At 42.8% G+C, this 24,212-nt stretch overlaps 2 protein-coding genes across 4 annotated transcripts in view; one reads left to right on the top strand and one right to left on the bottom strand.

Moving 5' to 3' along the window:
* The first annotated feature begins 208 nt into the window (after positions 1-208).
* XRCC3 (X-ray repair cross complementing 3) lies at positions 209-20,536 on the top strand. The gene is made up of 10 exons (XM_054970728.1): positions 209-329; positions 3,414-3,493; positions 4,226-4,363; positions 7,932-8,144; positions 8,937-9,091; positions 14,956-15,168; positions 16,838-16,887; positions 17,681-17,936; positions 18,861-18,973; positions 20,453-20,536. The coding sequence occupies exons 2-8, from the start codon at positions 3,439-3,441 to the stop codon at positions 17,913-17,915; spliced, it is 1,059 nt and encodes a 352-aa protein (XP_054826703.1). The 5' UTR covers positions 209-329; positions 3,414-3,438; the 3' UTR covers positions 17,916-17,936; positions 18,861-18,973; positions 20,453-20,536.
* The window catches only part of KLC1 (kinesin light chain 1), a 51,898-nt gene continuing 45,716 nt past the window's right edge, over positions 18,031-24,212 (bottom strand). For all 3 annotated transcript variants that reach the window (XM_054970725.1, XM_054970726.1, XM_054970724.1), the window contains one exon: positions 18,031-22,820. In XM_054970725.1, coding sequence (XP_054826700.1) covers positions 22,773-22,820 — 48 coding nt within the window. In that variant the 3' untranslated portion in view covers positions 18,031-22,772. The remainder of the gene's footprint in view (positions 22,821-24,212) is intronic.

Consider the following 24,212-nt stretch of genomic DNA (forward strand, 5'->3'; position numbering starts at 1 on the left):
CGCATGTGCAGTTCCACTCAAATTTAGGGCTAAAGCAGGCGTAGTTTAGTTTAGCTGAAGCGGAGAGAGAAGGGAGTGGCCTCACTCGGATTGCGAACCATTTTCTCGAGTCTGATTGGTTGGAAGTTCTCCTCAGTGTTCTGTGATTGGCTACCCACTTGCGCGGGCCCAGATCATTCTTAACTGAATGGACTTGGCTGCGGTTGACTGTTTTATGGGAGTTGTTTTATTACAAAAACTGGTTCCAGCCGACGCCATATCCACTTGGGAACAAGTAGCGGGGAAAGCGATTAAGCAGGCGCTGCAATCTGATGGGGAAAGCAATTAAGGTAATTGAGGGATGGTCGGGTGGGATTCAGGGATGGTATCTTCTGATTGGTTGCCGCGTAGTGCATTTTTTCTCCCATTGGCTGATTTGTGGATCTCTTAATTGTGGCTGTAGATGCAGGCCTCAAAGTCATGGCTTGAAGTATCTTGATCTCCCCCTGCCCACATTTTCAATGCAATCCCAGACGGAGTTACTCCAGTCTAAGCCTATTGATTTCCGTGGGCTTAGGCTGGTGTAAATCTGCATAGGATAGCCCTGTTAAATCTCCAGCCTGATAAAGAGCTTCCGTTTATTTTTGTGTTTATTTTGCTGGTCTTAATAAATGCGACCGCCTGCCTTTTGCTTTGGGTTAGAACTGTAGTCGGAAAAGCTGCTCAGCGTTTACCCAGAAGTAAGGCTTGTTCGTTGCAACGGGACTTGCTCCTGGGTAGTAAGAAGGGGGAACCGTGTTGTACCTTAAAGAGTTCTCTACAAAGTCGTATTTTCCTGGATTCCTGGGAAAGTGGGGTTGCCAGCTCCAGGCTGAGAAATTCCTGGAGGCTGGAGATTTGGTGGTGATGGATCCCGGGGAGGGCAGGGTTTGGGCAGGACAGTGACCCTGAAAATCTGGTTAGTCTCTAAGGTGCTACTAGACTCCAGGCCTGCATTTTATCCAGGGAACTCATCTCTGTGGTCTGGAGATCAATTGTAATTCAAGGAGATCTCCAGCCACTCTCTGGAGGTTGACAACCAAAGTTCACCAAGTATGTCAAAATCCATATGTTACCTGTGGGTGGCTTGGTTTTACCAAGCACATGCTTGGGAGAGGGGCATACTTAGAGTTTTATTGCATCTATGTACCACTCTTCTGCCAACACACTCAAGATGGTTAATAGTTTAAAATACTGGATTACAGTCTGATAGATGCAATACAGTAAGAAATCAAAAATGAAATGACTGCTGCAGTTGGAATGTCTTGGACGGTTCTGGTCAGTCCACATCAAAAGGAATATCACAGATTTGAAAAGGGCAACCAAAATGATCTGGAGTTTGGGTCACCTTTACTAAAAGAGAATGCCTTTAAATTAGAAAAAGATGTCATCTGGGGCTGTGATATAGGTTTATAAAATACTTGTGGAGACAATGGACAGGAGAGCGAATAAAGAAAACTTTTTTTCCTATTCTATAGTATTAGGCTAGATTATTTTTTCTACTTCTTCACAACAGCACTTGGAGAGCATTCATAGATGCTGTCCTCAAATTGTCCACTTTTAGAGTTTTCTGCTGCTTTGCTGTGATGTTTCCCAAACTTTGTGTGGTATGATCTTTTGAGAGAGACTGATTCTTTATACATATTTATTTATTTATGTCATTTATAGTCCACTTTTCTCACTGAGACTCAAGGCAGATTACACAGTGTGAGATTAGTACAATCGGTATCAAGGACATTTCCATAAACAATGCCATAGAGTAAATAAATACAAGTTTGCATTTATCAAGGATCCATTACAGAGTTGAAGAAATACTGAAACCAGACATAATGAATTCCAGGACTGACAGACAACATGAAGCACAGGTAGTATATAGGTGTACATATTTAAAGCAACAGATAATATGTAAGGCAACATAGTGGTGAAGTCTATAGTCCCTAACTCATTAGCGAAGCATCTGGCACCGTTTTCCTTGCCTTGGCTCCCATTGCTTCCACATGCCCCTCCCCCACACCGCAGAGGACTTTTCCTGGCTTTAAAATATGAACGAGAGAGAGAGAATTGCTATATTGCTGTAACATTACAACAATCTAGTTGTGTACAGCTTTCAGTTGCTTTTTAGGTCTAAGTTATAAGGAGAAAGGTGCAAGCTGCACCTTTCCCCTTACAACTCTGCAATGAAAAGCAGTAGGGACTTTAAAAAAAAAATGAAAACTGGGAACTAGTACTGTGCATTTGGATCAGAGAGTGTGGCTCACATTGAAGTTTGCCCCCTCATTGGGGCAGATTGGGTCATAAAAACAGCTCAGGAGCAAATGGACGTGCCACTTGGGTTGGACCAGGCTTGGAATAGTGCAGGAGGAGATTATGAGTGAGACGTTGCTGCTGACTTGAGGCCGAATTGAATGGCCCTTAAGATGCTGCTAGGAGTTTGCTTAACTTAATCCCAATGGCCAACAACCTGCCCACTGGAGAAACTTTCTCCCTAAATTAAAGGAACAATCTCCCTGCTACCTCTCTTTCTGATCAACATTTTATTTATATTGGCCACAAAAGCAAAAGCTTCTGGAAAGAAATACATGCTGAGATGCAAAAGCTTTTAAAATTTGAGTTTGCCATGAACCCCCAAACTATGCTGTTGGGAATACTACCAGAAAATGTAGATAGAAAACTACACGAACTATTTAGATATTTACTGACGGCAGCTAGGGTGGTATTTGCAACCAGATGGAAAGAAGAAGAATGCCCAACTAGGGAAATCTGGAAAGACAAGATGGCAGAATACGCAGCGATGGCGAAACTGACAAGCTATTTAAACAGAAGACCAATGAGTGAATTCGAAGAGAAATGGGGGAATTATTTTACTTACAAAGAAGAAAATGCATAAAATGTTTTCGTTTCAGAAATCTGAATAAGATAGTATATTGATATATTGTTCTAGACTGAATCTAAGGTTAGGATCCGATAAGATGGAAAATGCTTAAATATCACTGATGCGGTAGAACACAAGATATGGAAACTTTGGTATAATAGTTAAAAGAAATAGAAATAGAAATGATCTGTATAGAAGCATTAAACCATATTAAGATATAGCAGTAAGAATGTGCATGGAGCCCCCTCGTTTTGATCTTTAGTTGATCTAAAAGTGAACACTCTGTAGAAAAAGAATGTATTTACACAGGTACAAAGGTACACAGGTACACAGAAGCTGGAATATTAGATGCCATCTTCATTTTAACATTGATGAACTCTGATGAAGGTATGTTGTGTGTACACTTTAGTGCAAAATTTTACTGTTCCTTGGACCCTGTTATCCCCCTCCCTTCTTCTGTACCCCTCTTTGTTTTGAAAAAAAACACACGCTATTTATATTTGCTGTGTCTTCCCTATTGCAGGACGTTTGGTAGCATTTGTCAGGGAATGGACTGGGATCAGCTTGACGTGAACCCCAGGGTGATTGCAGCTATTAAAAAAGGTAAATTTATCTCTTGAGTTTCTCGTCCCATATTTGCACGCATGTTCCGTGTCATGGGTTTAATTACTATACTCGAGTTTTGCTACATACTCTTTTGGCTTGGGGAAAGTGGTCATCTGAGTTCATGGCTGGCTAAATGCAATTAATGCTTGCTAAATGCTCGTTTACTTTTCCAGTCTGATTCTGTTTGTTTACTTAAAAATAAATCCTGATTTCAGCAGCACCTCTGCTTTTTCTATAAAGTGGCTGCCTGTTGGCTTCTGTGCAAGCTTAGGAATGTCTAACCCCATTGAAGCTGACAAGATTTAATTGACAAGAGAACAGTTCTGAGCAGGTCTACTCAGAATTTTGTTTGAGTCTATTCAATGGGGCTTACTCCCAGGAAAGTATTTTTAGGATTGCAGTTTAACATTGCAATCGTAAGCAGCATCACACCTTTCTAAATTCATTGAAGATAACAGACATAGAAGGATATAAGTGCTTAGAGTTGTGCTTTAAGGCTGTGACGCTTTGTGTGCTTCCTTGAGTGTAAGTTCTAGAGAATTCCGTAGAACCTCTTGAGTAAAGCATACCTGAGATGAAGCTGCCACTTGATTTGAAATGCTCCAAATGAGATCTGCATCTACCAAGCAATAAATGCAACAACTTCCTCTGGCTACAGCACTTAAAAGGCTAAAATAAACATTACTATAGGTATGGACAAAATTAAACTGGTTACTCTTCTCATTGCAGCTAACCTAAGATCCATCAAAGAGATTTTGAATCTTTCAGGAGCCGATTTGCAAAGGCTGACAAAATTGTCCAGTGTGGATATACAATACCTACTAAGAGCTGTTTCTAATGCAGTGAGAAAGAACTCAGTCCTTACAGGTAATGGTTTTCTTTTTTGGAGAAGAATGCACCTTGGTCTATAACCCTGTGATGGGCAGGGGTGTTTATACTAAATTTTGATTTCATTGGGGCTAACTCTTTATAGGTTTGCACAGCAAGTGTTATGGCAAGCAGCTTAGATTGGAGTCGCAGCCTAGGATGGGCTGTTGGCCACTCGACAGTGCAATCCTGTGCAGAGTTACACCCATGTATGCCCAGTGGTGTCAACTCTGTTTAGGACTACACTGTCAGTTAGTTGCCCCAAGAGAAGACATATCGCTTGTTTTGGGGTTCTGACTTGTTTATACACTAAAAAGGATTAACCTTAGTTTGAAGCAGGTTGAAAGTTAAGATAAAGAGCCTATTGTTAAGCAGGGGCAATTTTAACTGGGGACACTGTTTTCTCCCTTGGCAATCTGCTCTCTACATTGTTTATAGCAGGGCTTTTTTCAGTGAGAACGTGGTGGAATGGAGTTCCAGCACCTCTTAAAAATGATTACATGGCCAGTGGCCCCGCCCCCTGATCTCCAGACAGAGAGGAGTTTAGAGTGTCCTCCGTGCCACTTGGCGGTGCAGAGGGCAATCTAAACTCCCCTCTGGAGATCAGGGGGCGGGGTCACCAGCCAGGTGACCATTTTCGCCGAGGGCAATTTAAACTTTAAAAAAACTCCCCCCTTGTTCCAGCTGACCCAAAGTGACGTCATTGTGAGGTCTTGAGTTCTACCACTGAGTTCCACCATCTCTTTTCCCAGAAAAAAAGCCCTGGTTTATAGTATGCCATCCCATGGACAGTTTTCAGTTTGTATTGTTTTCTAATTCTGTAATCCTACTCCTGCTGTGACCTGGATAGCCCGGATGAGCCAGACTTTGTCAGATCTCAGAAGCTAAGCAGGGTTGGTCTTGATGAAGACCAGGGTTGCAGAGGCAGGCAATGGCAAACCATCTGTTAGTCACTTGCCATGAAAAACCCACCAGGGGTTGCAATCCAAGTCCTGTTTGTTGGATGGTCTATGCTTTCTGGTAGGTTTTATTTTGGTATTTTGTAATTTGCCTTGGCTCTTGGTGAGAATGATGAGTGATTGATAAATAAATAGAGAGAGAGAACTATTTATGATGGCCCAGAATTCATTGAAAGAACAGAGTGGCTTGAAAAGTAATGCCCTCCTTACTAGTGACACCCTCCATTTCTCACATATTTCCCTGCCAAATTGCTCTGGAGAGGGCTAAAAAGGTGGTTGGCTAGATCATTGTGCCGCTGTGTTTATATATATGTATTTTAACTATGGTATTTAAATGTTTTGTGGTTTTAAATCATATACATTGTGATAGGCAATTTAAATTTTAGTTGTAATCCGCCCTGAGCCTGCTGATGTGGGGAGGGTGGAATATAAATCAAATATAAATATAAATAAATAAATACAAGTGTAGCTGGAACGCTTCTGAATTCTCTGCCCATGTTGAAAAACAGTTATTATTCCAGAACAGCTACCAACAGCAATAGCAAAATGTTCATAAAGGATAAGGAGTTTTTTAAACAACTGGAAGCCATTTATGCATATCTTCAGAAGAGGTGACACTTGCGTGCCTCGTCTATGACAAGAGCGTCGGTTTCTTGCTTTCAAACCTTTTTGAACGGAGAGATGAGCTGTTCAAAGAACCTGAGATTTATTGGGTTGGGGATAAAGGTGTGGGTATCTCAGGATGTATCTTCAAGTAAAACCCCCAAGATCTTGGTTACAGGGCTGTAGAGGGTTGGATTCTTTAAACCTGGAACGCAAGGTTATTCACAGAAGTGGATCTTCTCTCAACAGGCCTTTGTGACTCCCGCCTTTTTCTGCAAGCAGCTTTACCAGCTGAAAAGGACAGCAGGCCTTTCTGTCTGACGCTACTGGCATTTTGTCCCCCAGGCTCCCCATTATCTAACCTTTTAGAGGTCATGGGGGGACTGCTGGGAAGAAAAGGAAGGTGTCCATGAATGCCTTCCACTCGCAGATTAGAGACTCCAGACCATTTGTTTGTATAGGTATGCAAACTGGTCTGAACTTTGCCTGTCTAGGAGGGAATCGTGGTCACTGCCCCCTTAGCAGCTGCCCCAGGCCTCCCACTTTTGATCAAACTTGTGCTAGCGTCCTTGGTTTGGGTCCGATGTACGTGAGGTGACTATTAAGAGGGAACAGTCTGCATTTGAAAGGTGTCGCCTTCCAAGAAAGGCACGGCAGGTGGTTCTACACTTTCTCCCAGGGAAACCGTCAATGGCTACTTCTCCCTCTGTAATGTTTTGCGTGTAGTATTATTTAATTCAGATTTTATTTTTGCTTATTGGGTTTTTAGTCATTGTTGCTGTGAGTTAAAATGTAGGCCTCTTGAGGAAAGAAGGAGAATGGGTGAATGGAGTGCAATCTGATGAATGATTTGGAGCCATTCTTTGCGTGTCTGAGGGCCAAGCTACAAGTGACGAATGACACAGGTTGGACACTTGTCAGCTTCCCTCAAGTTTTGATGGGAAATGTAGGCGTCCTGGCCTTGCAGCTTGGCTCTCCGACTGCTGTTCAATGGACTTTTCAACTGTCACTTGTCCAACATTCCACCAAGGTGCCTACATTTCCCATCAAAACTTGAGGGAAGCTGACAAGTGTCCAACCTGTGTCATTTGTCACTTGTAGTTTGGCCCTCAGAGAAAGGATTCTGGCTAAACCAGGCAAACTCTGGAAGCCTGAGAGCCTAATTCTGTCTAAGTCAGGCAAACTGCATGTGCTCTTGGGGCCGTCTGAGTGTATCTGAGAGAGAGATTATTCTATCTAGGTCAGGCAAACTATGTGGGAAGGCTTGAGTAAATCTGTGCCTGTGTGGATGAAGTGAGGGTTTATTCTGTTAATGAAGGTCTGTGTGGAAAATTACTCTGTGTCACTGAGTCACCTTTAGTAAATTACGATTATTTTTGAAACCACCAAGCTTAAGAACTGTTCTGAAACCAATACACTTATCAATACTCTGCAATCACACTTATGATGAATCAATTCTACCTTTAAGAAAAAAATATCCTTTTTTTACCTCACAACTACTCTCATATTCTGCCTGTTTTGTCGAACTACTATCTATAACAAGCCCTCTTAGGCTGATTCCACTCACATTGGATAATGCACTTCCAATCCTCTTTATAGATCATTTGGAACGGATTTTTTCGTGTGTGGAACAAAAAATTCACCTCAAACGATTGATAAAGTGCATTGAAAGTGTATTATCCAATGTGTACGGAATCAGCCTTATATGACCAGTTAAACTGAGGAGGTCTAAGGCAAAATCCTTTTGTGGCAGTGAAACCTTTTGAGGGAGTCAAGGAGGCAGCAATATATAGGTCACACAAACACAAAAGGCAAAGATGTTCTTGAGGTAAAAACTTGGATAAAGTAGAGAACACCTGAAGCTCTGTGTGAATGGACATTTAAAAAGTGTCGGTTATGACCAGAACCTTTCCGAAGTATAAGTTAAAGGTAACGTAAGGTGGAGCTGAATCCAAGATACAAAGGCAAATCATTACACCCCTCTCTCTTCTAAATCTGTCCTGTAGCATTACAGCTCTTCCAAGATGAGGACCATAGCACGTCCCAACACCAAAAGTTAAGCCTGGGCTGCTCCGTTCTAGACAGTTTGCTAAGAGGTGGCATTCCTCTGACAGGGATTACCGAAATTGCTGGCGAGAGCTCAGCTGGGAAGACCCAAATTGGCTTGCAGTTGAGCCTTTCTGTGCAATATCCATATAAATATGGTGGACTAGAATCTGGTAAGTAACGTACTCCTGCCTGCTTCCTTGCCAGGTTTGAGGCCTAAGCTCTCTCAAGAGCTAGTATTGTGTAGTGGTTAGAGCATTAACTAGGACCTGGGGGACCCAGATTCAAATCCCCACTCTGCCATTGAAGCTCACTGGGTGATCTTGGGCCAGTCACACACTCTCAGCCTAATGTACCTCACAGGGGTTTTTGTGAGACTAAAATAGAGGGAAGAATGGTAAACGCTGTTTTGGATCCCCGAAGGGTTGAAAAGCAGAGACATAGGGCTTAGTCAAGGCTGTGTCGGGAGAAATGTGAACATTTTGCCCTCTGAAAATCTGAATGTTGCACCAAGAAAAGTTGAGTGCAGCAATATAAATGGTGCACATTTGTGTATTTTTTTCATAAAATAAATTCTGCTTCCTATATTGCAGTCCATGCGTTTCCTATGTTTTTTATTATTGTAGTTTGCATAAAGTCCTGGGCTTAGTGCACCAATGATACTGAAGGGCAAACAAGCTTTAACAGTGCAATCCTAAGCAGAGTTACACCCTTTTAAGCCCACTGACTTCAGTGGACTTAGAAGTGAATAGCATTGCTTAGGATTGCGCTGTAAGAGTCTTTCTTCCAGTCTGATAATACCTCTCAGTGGTACGGCAGCCTAGCAATCAGAAGAGAATTTTAAAAGGACCGAACTTGTTACAAAGTCCTTCTGCAATTGTGCCACAAAACCAAAGTCGTAGCAATGCTTTTGAGGTCAGCTGCTGCGAGAAGAGAACCGTTGCCAAATTTCTCTTCTATTGCAGGTGCTGTTTACATTTGCACGGAAGACATTTTCCCCCATAAGCGCCTCCAGCAACTGATTGAATGCCAGCCCCAACTGAGAGCTGACGTTCCGCACGACGTCGTGCAGAAGATAAAGTTTGGAAACAGCATTTTTGTTGAACACGCGGCAGATATTGTAAGTAACTGGGCAGCTCTTAGATGTCCTGCTTGAAATTTTTGCCTTGGATCCAGCATTTTGTTTCTGTGAGCAAAAGGATTTCCACCCCTCCCCTGCCACCTCATAGGCCCGTTCCATGCTGTTTCTGGAGGAGGAGTGTTTCAGACTACAGCAGGAGAGAGGAGGTGAGAAAGTTATGCTCCGTGGGTAGAAATCCATCTGCCCCTGGGAATGCTGCAGTGGATTCAAGCCATGAAATCCAGTTTTGTACTGATGAAAATAAACACTCGAGGCGGGACTCTTTTTAATGGCAGGAAAGGCTATTGATAAATTAATCATTATTCATGTTGAGAGAGCCTTTGGCTTATGAATGAATGACTCATCTCCATGGATATCATGTCACAGTAAATATTAACCCGAAAGGTCAGAAGATCGTTACAGAATACAAAATTAGCTTTTTCTTAAATTTTAGTGAAAGGATTCTGGTGCACAAAAGGAGATGGCACGTAGTGAACGTCAGTGAGGTATGGAGACACATGACAACATTCAGAAGAGGCGAGTCCTTAGAGAGCTCACAGACACTGTTACCCAAACAGGAGACCTCCGTAACTGATGGGGGGAATTAGCATTAAAGGAGACAAGCAAGAGAGGGTAACTAGGAATCTCCACCAATGTTTACGGGGATTATTAAATTATTTTCTTGCATATACACACAGCTTATCTTCAGTTATTCACTGTAGAGTCCTGTGCTGTGGTGGCAACTGCTCTTAAAGCAATATTTTAAAGATTTTATTCAAACAATCAGATCTGCAGCGGCCAATCAGAAGCCCGTCTGGGCGAAAGTGCCATTTCATAGAATCATAGGGTTGAAAGGAACCTTTAGGGTCATCTAGTCTAACCCCTGCACAATGCAGGAAATTTACAAATACCTCCCCCCCCCCCCCGCGCACACACCCAGTGACCCTTACTCCATGCCCAGAAGATGGCAAAACACCGTCACGATCCCTAGCCAAACTGGCCTGGGGAAAATTGCTACCTGACCCCAAGGTGGCAATCGGCCTTACACTGGGCATGTAAGAAGGGGCCATTTGGCCCCGCCCCCTTTGTAAAACATTTGGAGGACACGATAGTGACCATGGGTACCATGTAAGGTACCCCCGGTATAAGGTTTCCAGAGCTCCGCATAGCTGCTTGTGCTTCTCTGTGACTTGACTTATTAAATTGTACAAAACACTTTCAGATTTTCTCAACTGTAATGGTTAGAAATTTGTGTGAGTTTATGGTGGACAAAATCCCGTGCTAGAGAAGTTGGATTTCTGCAACCAACATCACATTCTGCCGCACTGCAACATACTTGCTCCCCTTGGCCGCAATGCTGAGTGTTTCTTTCCTAGTGTAGCCTTTTTATTGTATTGTTCTCTGCTTTGAAAGATAGATTGACCTTGCTTAATCAATTGCTTTGCAAAAGCCATTCTCTTTTCCATTTGGCTTGTCCTGTGTCGTATCCATCTGCACAACAAAGAGATTGATTTAATTTTCCAACAATGCCTATTGCCGAGGCTTATTCACTTCTGTTTTCTGACGAATGGCTGTTTCTCTCCCCACCTGCCTTTAAAGTGGAATGCTGCCCATTGTTCACACTTCTAATATAAAATATTCCAACTATGGTAGGATATTTTTAAAGTGTGTTTGTAAGGAGCTCTGACAATGACTAAGATGGGTGTCAGAAATAAAGAAAAATGCACCCATATGTTGCATATGGCTTCGGAGTAGATTGCCCTGTAAATGTCATTATATTAATAGTGTCCAATTTTCTCCTTGACTAGCTTTTGGGCTGATGGGAAGTAACCAGGCAAGGGCTGTAACTCATCCATGGAGCATGCAATAGGGAAGGGTTCTGGCTCAGTGGTAGAGTGCCTGGTTTGCATGCAGAGGGTCCCAGGGGGTCCAATAAAAGGCTCTCGGATGGTTGTTAAAGACCTTTTTTCTGTCTGACACGTTAGAAAGTTCATGCGAGTCAGAGAAAAGAAGGTAACAGAGAGAAATTTCAATCCCTGGTACAACAAACCCTAGTATGACAAGTGTGGCGGAACGGGGCCTTTCCTCCCACTGGTAGACCCCGCTCTGCCTACCCCTCCCTTTCTGCCTCTGGCCAGGCACCTGAAGGGGCTGTCTCCCTTCCCTGCCCCTGGATATTCACTGCCACCACTGTCTCTGTATGGGGTCCTGGTTAGGCGGGACAGCCTCCTAACCCCCCTCCTCTGCTAGTGGGCCCAAGTGGTTGGGGGGCTATGTGGAACAGAAGAGCTTTCCTCCGTCATCAATTCCAACTCATTTATTGAACTGCTAACTATACACAGGCAAATATACAGTGAACAGAAGGAATAATACAAACTGAAAAGAAACCCCTACTCTATCTCTCTCATGCCCTAATGAGACGTTGTGTAGGGCAGGCCCAGTCCTTTGATACCTGGGGTTACACTAGATCTACCTCTCCCCTCCGAGCCATCTCCCCCTCAACTCCTCCGCCACCAACTGTCAACTTCCAACTCCCCTCCACCAACTGACTCGCTCTCCCTCCAATCACATTCCACTCCAGAACTGGCCCCTCCCCTCTGCAGCCCATAGAAAGGTAACTCCAGAAACCACAAGGGCGTTTCTCCACAACAAGTTTAAAGGTTTTTGAGTTGCTGCTGATCAGAGTAAATGTTACTACTGACAGCTAGTTTAGTAGCAGTAGTAGTGAATTACTACTGTCAGCTAATATAGTAGCAGCAGCAGCAGTATTAGTGAGAGAATTAGATTAGGATTGAGGAGATCCAGGTTCAAATCCAGAGTGGTGAAGTTTGCCGTGGGCTGATCTCTCTCTCTCTCTCCAACTTCTCTGCGTTTCCTTACTGTGCATTGTTCACTATGCGCTGCTGAGGGTGGGTTGTGAAATTGGCAACTGCTCCTTTATGCTACCCATTTTAATCGTTTATTTCTGTAATTTTAAACGGACGCAATCTGCTCTGAGCCTGCTTGCAGGGACTACAAATTTTTAAAAAATAGTGATAGGATCAAGCCATGCATCAAAGGAAGGCACAGACATTTGTGGATCTTCACCGCATTCCCCTCTCCTCAACAGTCCTTTCCAGCCCCAGAAAAATTTGGACTTGTGCTGTGCCTATGGATGGAATAGCCCCAAGGTTCAGGAGGGACAAGGAGGTGACACCATCTTCTTCCCTCAGTGGAGCTGTATTGATGGAAGAGCAAGAAGGAGCAAGAAGGAGGTTTACTCAGGAGGAAGTCTCTGCAATGCATCTTATTCCCTGGAAAGTGCCTTCCAGTCTTAGTCTCTTTCTCCCTCCCCAATCCAGCCTCTGGATGAGTAGGCTACTAATTCACGTGGATCCCTCAACCCCGGAAACAAAGTGTCCTGCTGTCGGAAAGGACAGAGCAGGGGAGAGTACCACAGGACAGAGCCATGATCTTTGCTTTCACGGATCATTGCATTCAACCCTGTGGATCTTCAGCGTTCATGCATACTTTATCTTGCTCCTGACCTCTTAGAATTTAAATGCTGGGTGCCTCTGAGCATACGTATAGTGCCTTTTCCCTCTCAGTTTTGCAGTCACAGCCAGCTGCAGGCCATTTGGACAAGAGGGTGGTTTTCGGAAGGACTCTTCACCTGCGATTCCGAGGAGAGCAGAAAAGTACGGGCTGAGGATTAAAAAAGATCAATTTTGCAAAGCTTGCATGCTTATTAAAAGTAGCTGTCATTTTAGTATTCTTGTGAGTTTACCTAGCCTGCGGCTATTTTTGTTTTTGAACGGCTGGAACCATAGCCCGTTAACTCCCTGCTTTTCATTCTGGCAAGAGCAAATTAATTACTCTTTGACAGGGCAGAGAGAAGCAATTGTGATCCATATTACCTTCCCCGGGAGGCCCAGCCAGCTCATGTAGGAGCAGGGGGGCATCCCCTTCACACAGCTTAGACTGTATAGCTTTTGGGCTCTGACCCAGTTAAGTCAATCCAATGGAAACCACTGACTCAAACCAGTTACAACTGATTCAAGATCTCTTTGCCTTCAGAGGGACTTGGGCTGTAGTCTCATCAGCACCTGCTTGGGAGCAAACCAGTGAATGCAGTAGCGCAGCTTCTGAGCAAAGCTACATAGGATTGCATGAATAGCTTTAACTGATAGCAAACTACATTGGGTGTTTTGACTTGGGCATGAAAGCCAGTAGCTTAAGATTGCTTTTTTGGCCAACTTAATTTAGACATTTTGTGACTGCGTATCCAAGAATACGGGGAAGTTGTTTTTAGAAGTTCAACAAAGCCCAGATTCACTGCCAAGTTTTGTTCCTTCCTCACCAGAACAATAAACGCCGTCTTCACCTTTAAATTTATCTCTGTACTCATAAGAGTGTAGAACTTGTTTTGGAGAAAAAACAACAACGATAAGAACTTTGATTCTTGGGAACCTGATGGGCTGCACAGCTTATTACACATTCTCCGCGAAGCAGGCAACAATTTAATCTGTGCAATATCGTCTCCTTCATTGACGGCCAGCATGTAAATTAGCTTGGGGAAGGGTAACAGCAGCGAGTAGAATTCACGTTCATTTATCTGTTGAATGTTTTAAGCATCTCCCTGAAGCACTGGAGACTCATTGCCTGTCAGGATAGACCATAGTGGGCTAGAGAGCCAGCATCGACTAGTGGTTAGTGTTGAGCTAAAATCTGGGAGACCCAGGTTGGAATTCATACTCTGCGGTGGAAACTCGCTAAATGACCTTGGACCAGCCACATACCAGCCTAGCCTACCTTGCAGGGTGGTTGTTGTGAGCATAAAATGGAAGAGGGGAGAATGATGATAGAAGCCACGTTCTCTTCCTCATGGGGCCCCAAGCAATATATAAATACCTAAAAGCTGCTGTATGTAGCACAGTGGTTAAGTGGTTCGGCTGCGAATCAGCACTGTACTGGTTTGAATCCCACTACAGCCATGAGCTCAGTAGGTGGCCTTGGGTGAGCCACTCCTCTCAGCCCCGGCTCGCCAGCTGTGTTGTGGGGATAATGATGACACTTAACTTGTTCACCACTCTGGGTGAAGCACTAATCTGTCTAGAAGAGCAGTATATTAGCACAGTTGTTGTTGTTATTATTATTAAATAGATGTACGAGTGATTCAGCTTGGTATGTGGCACTGATGTAGGATCCTATGGTTCCCTTCTACCAAGCTTTTGTGCAACAGAGGAAGAAGTATTTCTGTATTAAGGAAGACTTAATTAAAGAGTATCATAGGATCCAGCTCTAATTCCCAGCTGTATTAAAGTTGGCTTCAAAATAATAATAATAACAACAACAACAACAACATTCGATTTATATACCGTCCTTCAGGACAACTTAATGCCCACTCAGAGCGGTTTCCAAAGTATGTCATTATTATCCCCACGACAATAATCACCCTGTGAGGTGGGCGGGGCTGAGAGAGCTCCAGAGAACTGTGACTAGCCCAAGGTCACCCAGCTGGCTTCAGGTGGAGGAATGGGGAATCAAACCCGGCTCTCCAGATTAGAGTCCCGCGCTCTTAACCACTACATCAAAAGACATAAAGAAGTGTTTACCTATCAGTTTAATCCTTGTGCAAAACTTGCTGAGCCAGTAAACTTTTGCCTGCAGCATGCCAGGCCAGTGATTGGTCTATGACCTGGTTCCAGCATCAGAGAGCAAAATTGTGTGCCTTCAGAGGGTACCAAGATTTTCATTCTCGGCTTGCCTGTGAACCCAGCTGTTGCCTGCAGTTCTCTCCAGTGAGATTATAGAATGTTCTTACAAGCTCACAGCTTTTGTTCTCCTTCCTCAGTCTGCTGTCTGAAACTTCCTGGTTGTTTCAGGAGACTTTTCATGAGTACATCACAAAGAGGATTAATGTCCTGCTTGCGCGAGGCATGGTGCGCCTGATCGTTGTCGATTCCATGGCGGCCTTATTTCGATGTGAGTTTTCCGCTAAGGATTCGGTGCTGAAAGCCAAGTACTTGCAGACCTTTGGAGCAAAACTTCACCAGTTAAGCAGCAAGTTTCGGACCCCGGTGGTATGCATTAATCAGGTAAGAAGGCAGAAGGGACCTCTTGGCCTTCACTGTTGATTCCAACAGGCCTAACTTTGCTGTAGGTTTATGCTCAATTCAGACATAGGACAAAACCAAGATTTAGTTGGAAGTAGCTATGGTTATAATGCAGGCTGCTCCACTGGGTATTATCAGAGTCCATCAAAACAGGATCTGAAATCTTGATTTGAAGTTGGTTTTTTAACTGTGGTTTGTCTTAATAATGGCTTTGAATGACATACAAACATGGATGTTTTGGGTTAATCCTGACGTCGGCTTCATTCACAACCCAGCTACAGAGACGTTTGTCTTGAGCAAAGGCAAAGGCACCAGGATTTGTCAAGGCAAACTTAAGATAGAAATGATCATCTGCAAACCAAATCCTGGTTTCATAAGCCAGCTGTGGTTAAAATGTATTTAAAGTATTGTTATGCTCTCCTTTCTCCTGCTTGATTAAGGTGGCTAATAAATTACGGTTCTGTGTTGTGTCTGAACTGATCCATAGCCTAAAAAAATGCTGGGAAGAATGGCCATCAAGGTTTCTTGACACTGTAAATCTGTGGTGCTTAAACAGTGGGCGGGGGGGGGGCACTTGGAAGGTGGTCAGTGGAATTCCAGAAAGGGAGACCTAGCAGGTAGAGTCAGCAATGCTTTCTCGCCCGTAGCAGCAGGATAGTGAATAGCTGTGCTACGGCTGCCCGTGAAAGCCACAGAGAATTGTGGGAGATTCTGGCCAAATCACCTCCTGACCCCTTCTGCATGCCAACGCTATTCCTGAGCTGAGTTGGCCCTGCACCCTAATCTTACATACATACTAGAAGGCATTTTGAGAGTGTGATGGGCAGTTTAAACTTTATATTGGGGTGGGAGGGGTCACTTTTTATTTTTAAAAAATTTCCTAGAGGATTCTCTGCTATTTAAAAATCCAAAAAGTGGCAAGAAGGGTTGTTCTGAGAATTTTGCCCCCCCCTTTCCTGGGAATTCACATCCTCTAGGATTGTTAGGAATCCTTTCCCATTAGCCGCTCATATGCCAGTGCCACACGAGTGTTCTATCTGTAGGTGTTTCTTTAGTGGAGGTCTACTATACACGCCTTCATGATCCTTAAACATGAAGAGAGCACTCTTCCGAACAATTCCATTAAACCTATCGCTGCAGAACGTGAGCAAGGGAGATGGAAATAAGTCACTCGCCTCCCATCATAATCTACTTGTGCATGGCCTTGGAGTCCGGTATCCCACCCTACCACCACTACCCCAGATCCTTGCAACATCAGAGTTGCCAAAAAAAATTATGAGGGAGGGATTGAGCTGCTCAGTGAACTTCTTCTGCTTACCCAGGCAGCCCACCACACTTTATTCCACCTCTTCTGCTCCTCTGATCTAAGCTCACTTTCTTCACTTCCAATGTCCCAAATAAAAGAGCTTAAAAAACAGACTTGCGGAGCGCTGTTAAACGTAGCTTTCAGCTCGTGGCCATCTTGGGAAGGAATCCCTCTCCTTGTGTGCACTTCCAATGTGCTTTAACTGTATTATAGGACTTCATCTTAATGCGTAGAGAGGGAAACTTTGTACAACCTGTTATCATTTTGTTCCATGGAGTGTATTTTCTATCAATTTCCTATGAAGAAAAGTGTGCCTTCTAAACCTTTCACCTCTTTTATAACCAGGTGACTGACACAATAGGGGAGGGCTCCGGTGCTGATCACAGCAGTCCTCGGTGAGTACAACAGGAAATGCAGTTCTTGAGAGTATATGTAGTGTGCAAACCCTATTCAAAGTGAAATAAGAGTTTTAAGCTGTTTCTGTTCCATTGGGAAAGCACTTGGGCCAAGGGAAATGCTGCAGACATCATGACAAGAAACTTGTTTTTTTGGAGATAGGAAAACCTGCAGCAAACACAAAACCACAGTGCTAGTGCACCTACCTTTAAAATCATCAGTGGGATAAATCTGGCTCTCCTCCACCTCTTCATTTGAAAAGAGGTTACAGTGAACATGAATGCTAGCACCCGTTAAAGAAATGGTCTGATTAAGGGAGATAACGATCTTAAATTTTGTGTAAGATCCAAGATCCAGAGGAGTTGTCTCTTAAACTGTTGATTTGACTGTAAAGCAGTTTTTAATATTTGCTTTTTTCACTCCATGTAGCTCACTAATAGAAAAACTTCAGATAGAAAAGCAAAGGATCCCCTTAATGTTATTATAGTAACAGATCTAAATTTGTCTTCATTGCTCAAGCAGCTGAAGCCTTGATTAGTTTTGTTTAAACTTTGCTGCCCTAATGAGAAGCCTGCCGAACCACTCTAGCAGTTAGTGTCAGACAAAACCTAGTGAGACCGGAGTTCAAATCTCTGCACAGCCATGAAGCATACTGGGTGACACTGGCTCAATCATTCCCTCTCATCTTAGCCTGCCTTACAAGATTGAGGGGGGGGGATGGAGGGGTCGAGTCTCGTATAAGAAATTGGTGGAATAAAAGATTAAATACTTATACTAAATACTGTTTCGCAGCTCTGCTGGCAAGAGTGTTGCTCCAGCACTTGGCATCACTTGGTCCAACCAACTGCTGATGAGATTGATGGTAAGCCGCACACCCAACCTCGAGCAGCCGACCGAAGACGCACCCTGTGGACGTCCGTTACGGACAATGAGAGTGGTTTTTGCTCCCCACCTGCCCCAGTTTGCTTGTTACTACACAGTAAAGTTGGAAGGAGTGAAAGGAGTAAGGATGGAGACTCCAACATGACATGAAGTAAAGCTGGGAAAGGTACAAGTCTTCTCCCTCCTTTGTGTTTATAAAGATGGTTTCACAGGCAGGCTTATGTTCCAAGATGCGTCAAGAAGTCATGGTTACACATCTGTAAGGTTTGTTTCAATATTTTATTTTTTTATACTTTGAAAATGCCAAAGAAGCTTTACATTTTCAGAATGAACCATAGTTCTGTAACAGGCTTTTTAAAAAAAAATCAGGAGCCATTTACTGGGAAATGTGCTATGCACTTCTGGAATCACGTTGCTGTTTTAAAGTAGCATAACAGGCAATTTTGTCCTCTGCTGTACATTCTAGTGCTGCTCTTTGTGAATAAAATGTATTTGGAGAGCTGTAGTGGAAAGCTGAAAGCACAGTCATTTGGTCAAACATCCAGAAACTGAGCTTTAAAAAAAATCAGCGATTTATGGTTATTTGGCTGTGAATAGAAAACAATTTCTTTTTAAGAATATCTAGGGAGTTCTTTTAGCATTCAAGTTTGGCTTAACACATTTTTTTTAAAAACCCTTTCTCAAAAGATTTAAACAAGTATTTCAAATTTCATTATTTTACAGTGCTTCCAGTTTAAAGCTAGAAGGCAATTCTGACTCATCCAGTGATCAAAGGTTTTATGCACACTGTTACCTTGTCAAACCTTCACTGACCAGAGTACCCTCAGTGCTTTAAAGTGAATGTGAGCAGGGTTTTTTTTTATTCAGTTAAAAATGCTTTTCTCCTAAAAGAGATTCAAAGCAGTTTAGGTAGCTCAAGCATCCTAAAAGGTGAGTTAACTCCTCCACTTCTGTCCAACGTTTTCTTAACTTGCATATAAAACTGCTCTAAACTACACAGATCTTTAGAGGCAGAAGTATGCATTACAAAAGCACACGGTTGCCACTAAAAATGGCAGCCTCATGTCAATTCCCCTGTCCTCTCTTGCAGAATTCATTTTCGTTCCCCAGTATACTGTGCATTTCCTTTGCACCACAAGTTGCAGCTTATGTTGTGGAGTGGGACAGGGAGGAGATCACACAACTTAAACGACAGGATACCAAGTAAGTTGTGGACACTTTACAGAAAGGGGAACTCTACCTGTACTTCCCATTTTCAGTAGCAGCTTTGTGTTTCTTGCATGTAGTTCAGATAGAGTCCAAATCCTGAGTTTAGCATTAACGACGTCTTTCTACCCTAGATTTAACTTGATTCTAGAAGTGGCATGAAATAAAGTTTCAGTTTTTGTTGCAGAGAAAAACATAGGGGCTTTAGGTAAAGTATGAATGTGAGATATTATGGCCAGATGCAACACAACTTACCATCTTACCAGCAAGTGTCTATTTCATATTACTTTTAACAACATAGCAGCTTTCAAGGAAAAAAGGTCTAACACATTTGTGCATTTCAACTCAACATTGTAAACAATTTCAGTAAAGCACTACACATTTCATTTTCAGCTCATATGTACAACATAACCATACTTCATATCCCAAAGTCAGTGGAATCTTTTACAGTTTAAATCCAAACATTCCTAAAAATTTCCAGGCTTGATGTTTTAGTATTAACAGAGAAAAACTTGAACACTATCTACAAAGTTAAGATATTGATTTGTCCATTGTTAAACTACGTCCTGCGGACACTAGCAGAAATTCAGTGCTTCTTCTGTACACTTTAGTTTTATTAGCTTAAATGTTACATTAACACAGCATTGAGGTTGCATTTGGAGGAGCATGTAACTTTGGGCCTTTTCAGATTTTAACCTTTTGCCTTTATAAAATTATTTTTCAAAAAGGTGATCTTATGGAAAACCTTTTCAGAAGTGTTTTTCCCTATTAAGGAACTGCCCTACAAATCTAAGTAGACAACTAATTAGTTTTATGTATGCTTCAACGGGAGTCATTCCTAAAGAGACAAGACAGCAGTTCTAAACCAAGTTATTCTACAACTATATTTTAATAGGGCGTCTTTAAAAAGAGGAGAAAGAGGTGAAGGGCAAGCTGTGACCGTTTTAAAGACCATCTGGAGTGCTAATAAACATGGGCCAAGAGGTTAAAGGCTAGTACGCTAGGCGAAGGAAGTCACCACTAGCTATATGCTTATTTTAAGTGGCCGAACAGTGAGTTTCAAGGACTTTTATCCCCAAGAATTTAAGAAGTCCAACTCTGTGCACAACTAGGCAAATGAACAGCGCAATCCTAAGACAAGTCTAAACCTATTGATTTCAATGGGCATAAACTAGAGTAACTCTCCTTAGGATTGCACTATAAGCGCTGTAGTGAAGATGCCTACCATAGAAAAGGCAAAGGTGCAGCCTATTACTTGTGATTCATGCCATCCTGGTTGCAATTAACGTGCTTGCTTTTCAAAAACTAAGCTCAATAGCAGTTTCTAGGGAAGGAAATTTTAACTACATTTCTAGGAGGAGTGATCTAACCACTGCTGCCAATAAACGCAGAAATTCTCGTGTGCGTGCATGTGCGTGTGTGTTACGTCTTGTGTTGGTCTTAACAGGGTACAGCTGCTCAATGTTCTTTCTGCAGGTGAGAAAGCCCAGTAGCTACATTTTTGGAAAGGGCTTAAATTCGTCGAGTGCTGGAGTTGCGTGAACTCAGGCTCTGCTCCACTCCATACAAGACCACACTGAAATATAATGGTGGATTTGCCTGAAGACATTCCACGTGAGGCTATCTGTGCTAAGGAAAAGACTGAAGACTCGGAGCGCACACACCATGGAATGAAGAGGTTCCAAGTGTGTGTGTCAGGGGAGGGGTGAGTGGGTTCCCAGGTTTTAGAGCACTTGCATCCCAGTCCTAGATTATGGACACGGGTACGTGCAAAATGAGATCTCCCGTCTGTGACACTGTTCGCTTACCCAGGCTTTATAAAGAATCACCTCCCTGGTAGCCGAGTGCAAGCCATAGGCTTGAATCCTACGCAGTGTAGTTTCTCTTCCAACCCCACACCTAGCCCAAAATGCTAGGAGTGGAAGCATTATGGGTTGCAACAGGAGGCTGTGACAAAGAAATCATGCTGGATTTCCATTAATGGAAAGGCTCTATGGGATCCAACTCATGACCTTGAAAAAGAAGGTGGGAGTGTTTGACATGCAGGCTCAGCATAATCAGGTGCCCCATCTTCACACACACAATGCAGCTATAATTTCACCAGCGTAAGCTATTTTGTTTTTCTGGTGCTGTTACGTACGCCCACTGGATCACAATAGGGGGCTCCAAGGACTCCCCCCCACCCCCCGGCCTTCTTAAAATGCAATGGTGTTTAACAAAGGCAACTGTATACCAGTTTTTCCAAATGATAGGCAAATTTTTCCTTGGGAAGACCGGGAGCCTAGAGCTCTGGGACAATTGCATTAATGACTTTAATTGGCCTGGGGGACAAACCAGTATACATTCCACTTGAAATTATGTTCCTATATTTTTCTTTCATCAGAACTAATTAGCTGTAGAGAAGTGGGGAGATAAACAGGTGCAAGACTTAACCAAAAATATATCTTGCTACTCAAAATATTTAAGATCAGAAATATTGTCCCTTCTACTCTCCCAATTTTTCAATAAAGGACTAACTATACTGATTTTATTATCAGGCTAGACAAAAGCAAAACATTATTCTGAAGGTCTTAAACATACCTATAACCTTGCTGTCTGAAAGATGGCTAGTCACATCTGCTTTTTAAAAAATCCAGTTTTTTTAAACATCTGGAAAACAGAATTTACATCCACATCATAAAGAGCATCTTTTCTACAAAGTTATTCTAAAGGGACTTAGAAATTTATATTACTGTTGAATGTTTCGTTTTTAAAAGGAATTTGCAAACCAAGTCATTTTTAGCTAATTCTTTCAGATGGCCCATCTCATTTAGAAGTGGTTTATTTTCTTATCCTGTAACAGATAATGCTAATCTTGTTTATGGTTACTAGCAAGTTCTTTTCCACTACCATATAAATAGGACGCATGATTAGGAAACATGGCCTAGTGGCCAGAAAGTGCTATCTTGTATAGTTTTTTGCTTTAAACGCAAATTTGTCTAGAGACCTCTCTACATAGGCGCCACAGTTCAATATACAAGGTCTGTGCTCCGTTTTCTCTTGCTGCCACTTGGAACAGAGACAGAAGGTAAGAGGTGACTGCTTGTGGGGGACAGGGGGAGATGCGGAGCTCTGACCAAATACTAAAGGAACTGTTCAAAGCTTTGATGCTTCCCCCCGCCCTCCCAATTCCTTTCCTCCATCTTTTGTGTGCCCTCTCCTTGTTTAATGAATCACACTGGGTAATAAGTGTGATAAGTGCTGTATTCTGAAATACAGTTTCCATTCTAAACTTTAAACATCTTTCTTTTTTACTGGTTAAAGGAAATGGAATCACTGGTCAGGTACAAATTGTGATACCCAATGATGCGGTGCGCTCTAACAGTGCACAACCCTGGTTTTACACAGCGATCGCCGCTGTACATTCATCTGACCACTCTTATAGATACAAACACACAACCTCCTATTAACAGTTTTTAAAAGCATGTCCAAAGCTGCTTTTGCGCTCCTTTAGATTTCAGTATGTGTGCAGTGTGTATTCTGCTTTTTGTGGCTGTGACCTGTAACAGAATTCCATACAGCTAGCAAACAACGCAACAAATACTCCGTATTGTTTCTCACTGGGAAGCTAACCACATAACTAGGGAGTTTTATAAAAATGCCACATTTTGAGGCGGTCTAGGAATGGCAGTCCACGGCAACTGGTGCTTCTACGCTAGACGGTTCCTAGAAAGACAGCGATGGGGGAACCCAGGACTTTTGAGACTCAGTGCTTCATTCACAAGGGAATTTTTTAGCTAGTGTCTGTCCCAGAATCTCAGTGAGCCAAATCAGTCTGGCTGGCACTCAGACAATTATTTCGTCCCTGCATAGGGGGGGAAAAGAGAATGGAGAAATAATTTCAAATAATTATTTCAAATAATCGAACAGTTTCAAATAACTCCAACATTAAAAAAATTCTGAAAAACTAGTAAATGTTAAGAAAATTGATCAGTAAAACAGAGCAGTACTGTTTACCTACCATGTGTTGCTTAGAAATTTTAAAATCCGTAAAAGCCTCGTGATGATTTCAGTGTATGGATATAAGCGGGCTTTACTCCAGTTTTATAATGCACCTATTCTTGCTGTCTCTATTAGTAACTATTGCATTGCTTATTTAGATAGATGCGTAGTCTGGAATCCAACCCCCCCGCCCCCCGTGTGTGAGTGGAAAGCTCTTCCATATATCAGAAGTTGCCAAGTTGCTCTTTGGGCACCACATCCCTCTCCCCCGTGCAGCCGCAAATGCAGCTGGGGGGAGGGGGGGTCTCAGAAACAGCTTCCTTGAAAGGAATGTGGAGCCCTGATGAAGCATCCCCCCCCCTCCCATGCACACACCAAACACTCAGTGCATATATAGGCTTTGCATTCATGGTTTATAAACCATTTCCAGCTACTGAACACCTTGCAGCTGCTTAAACCTGAACCTTAGGCTGGCTTCAAGGTATGAAATTTTGCATCCCTGAACAGCCGTACCTGAGATGATGGGGCTGCATCCTAGTGCTCCATTAACAAGAGCACCTTCCTCCAGTACACAAGGAACCCTCTTCTGATGCCAGAAACTCCTCCACTTTTGGAAGAGCCTCTTGCATCAGACGTATGAGCTGCCAATAGCTGAATGGAACAGCCAAACACAGCCCGAAATGGCAGAATTGGACCCCACTGAGTATCTCCATACATGTTGGAGGGGGGCGGGGTCATCAGTTTCCCTCTCCCACAGCAGACTTCTCCCCCAGGAGCATCATGGGGGGGGAGGTATTAGGAATCATGCTCTATTAATGGAAATCCTTCCCATATTGGAAATTTTTGGAGGAATCCGTGCCATAATCTGTAAGACGAATATGTGTTATGTATTAAAGTTAGATTCAGAAGGGTTTTCACAGCCATTGTATAAATTAAGACTTTTCCCCTTCATAGTATGGATTGCTACACTGAGATGTTATTTTACTGGTATTGAAATATTTGAATGTATTTAATTTTATTAATGTGGCTTTATATTTTACGTATGTTGTTACCTGTTCTGAGCCTGCTCGTGGGGAGAGCAGACTATAAATTTAATAAAATAAATAATAGTTTCAAAGTATATGCAAGCAGGCTGGAACATTTAAAGTGCAGCCTGCGTTTCTCATACGCCAGTGGTTGGGGAGCCGCTCATGGCTCTTTTGAGCACTGTTCCCCTATGTGGCAACTTCCTCATGTTCCAGGAAAGTGGACCGGA

Source organism: Eublepharis macularius, chromosome 2 (assembly GCF_028583425.1).
Source record: "Eublepharis macularius isolate TG4126 chromosome 2, MPM_Emac_v1.0, whole genome shotgun sequence".
NCBI classification, from domain to species: domain Eukaryota; kingdom Metazoa; phylum Chordata; class Lepidosauria; order Squamata; family Eublepharidae; genus Eublepharis; species Eublepharis macularius.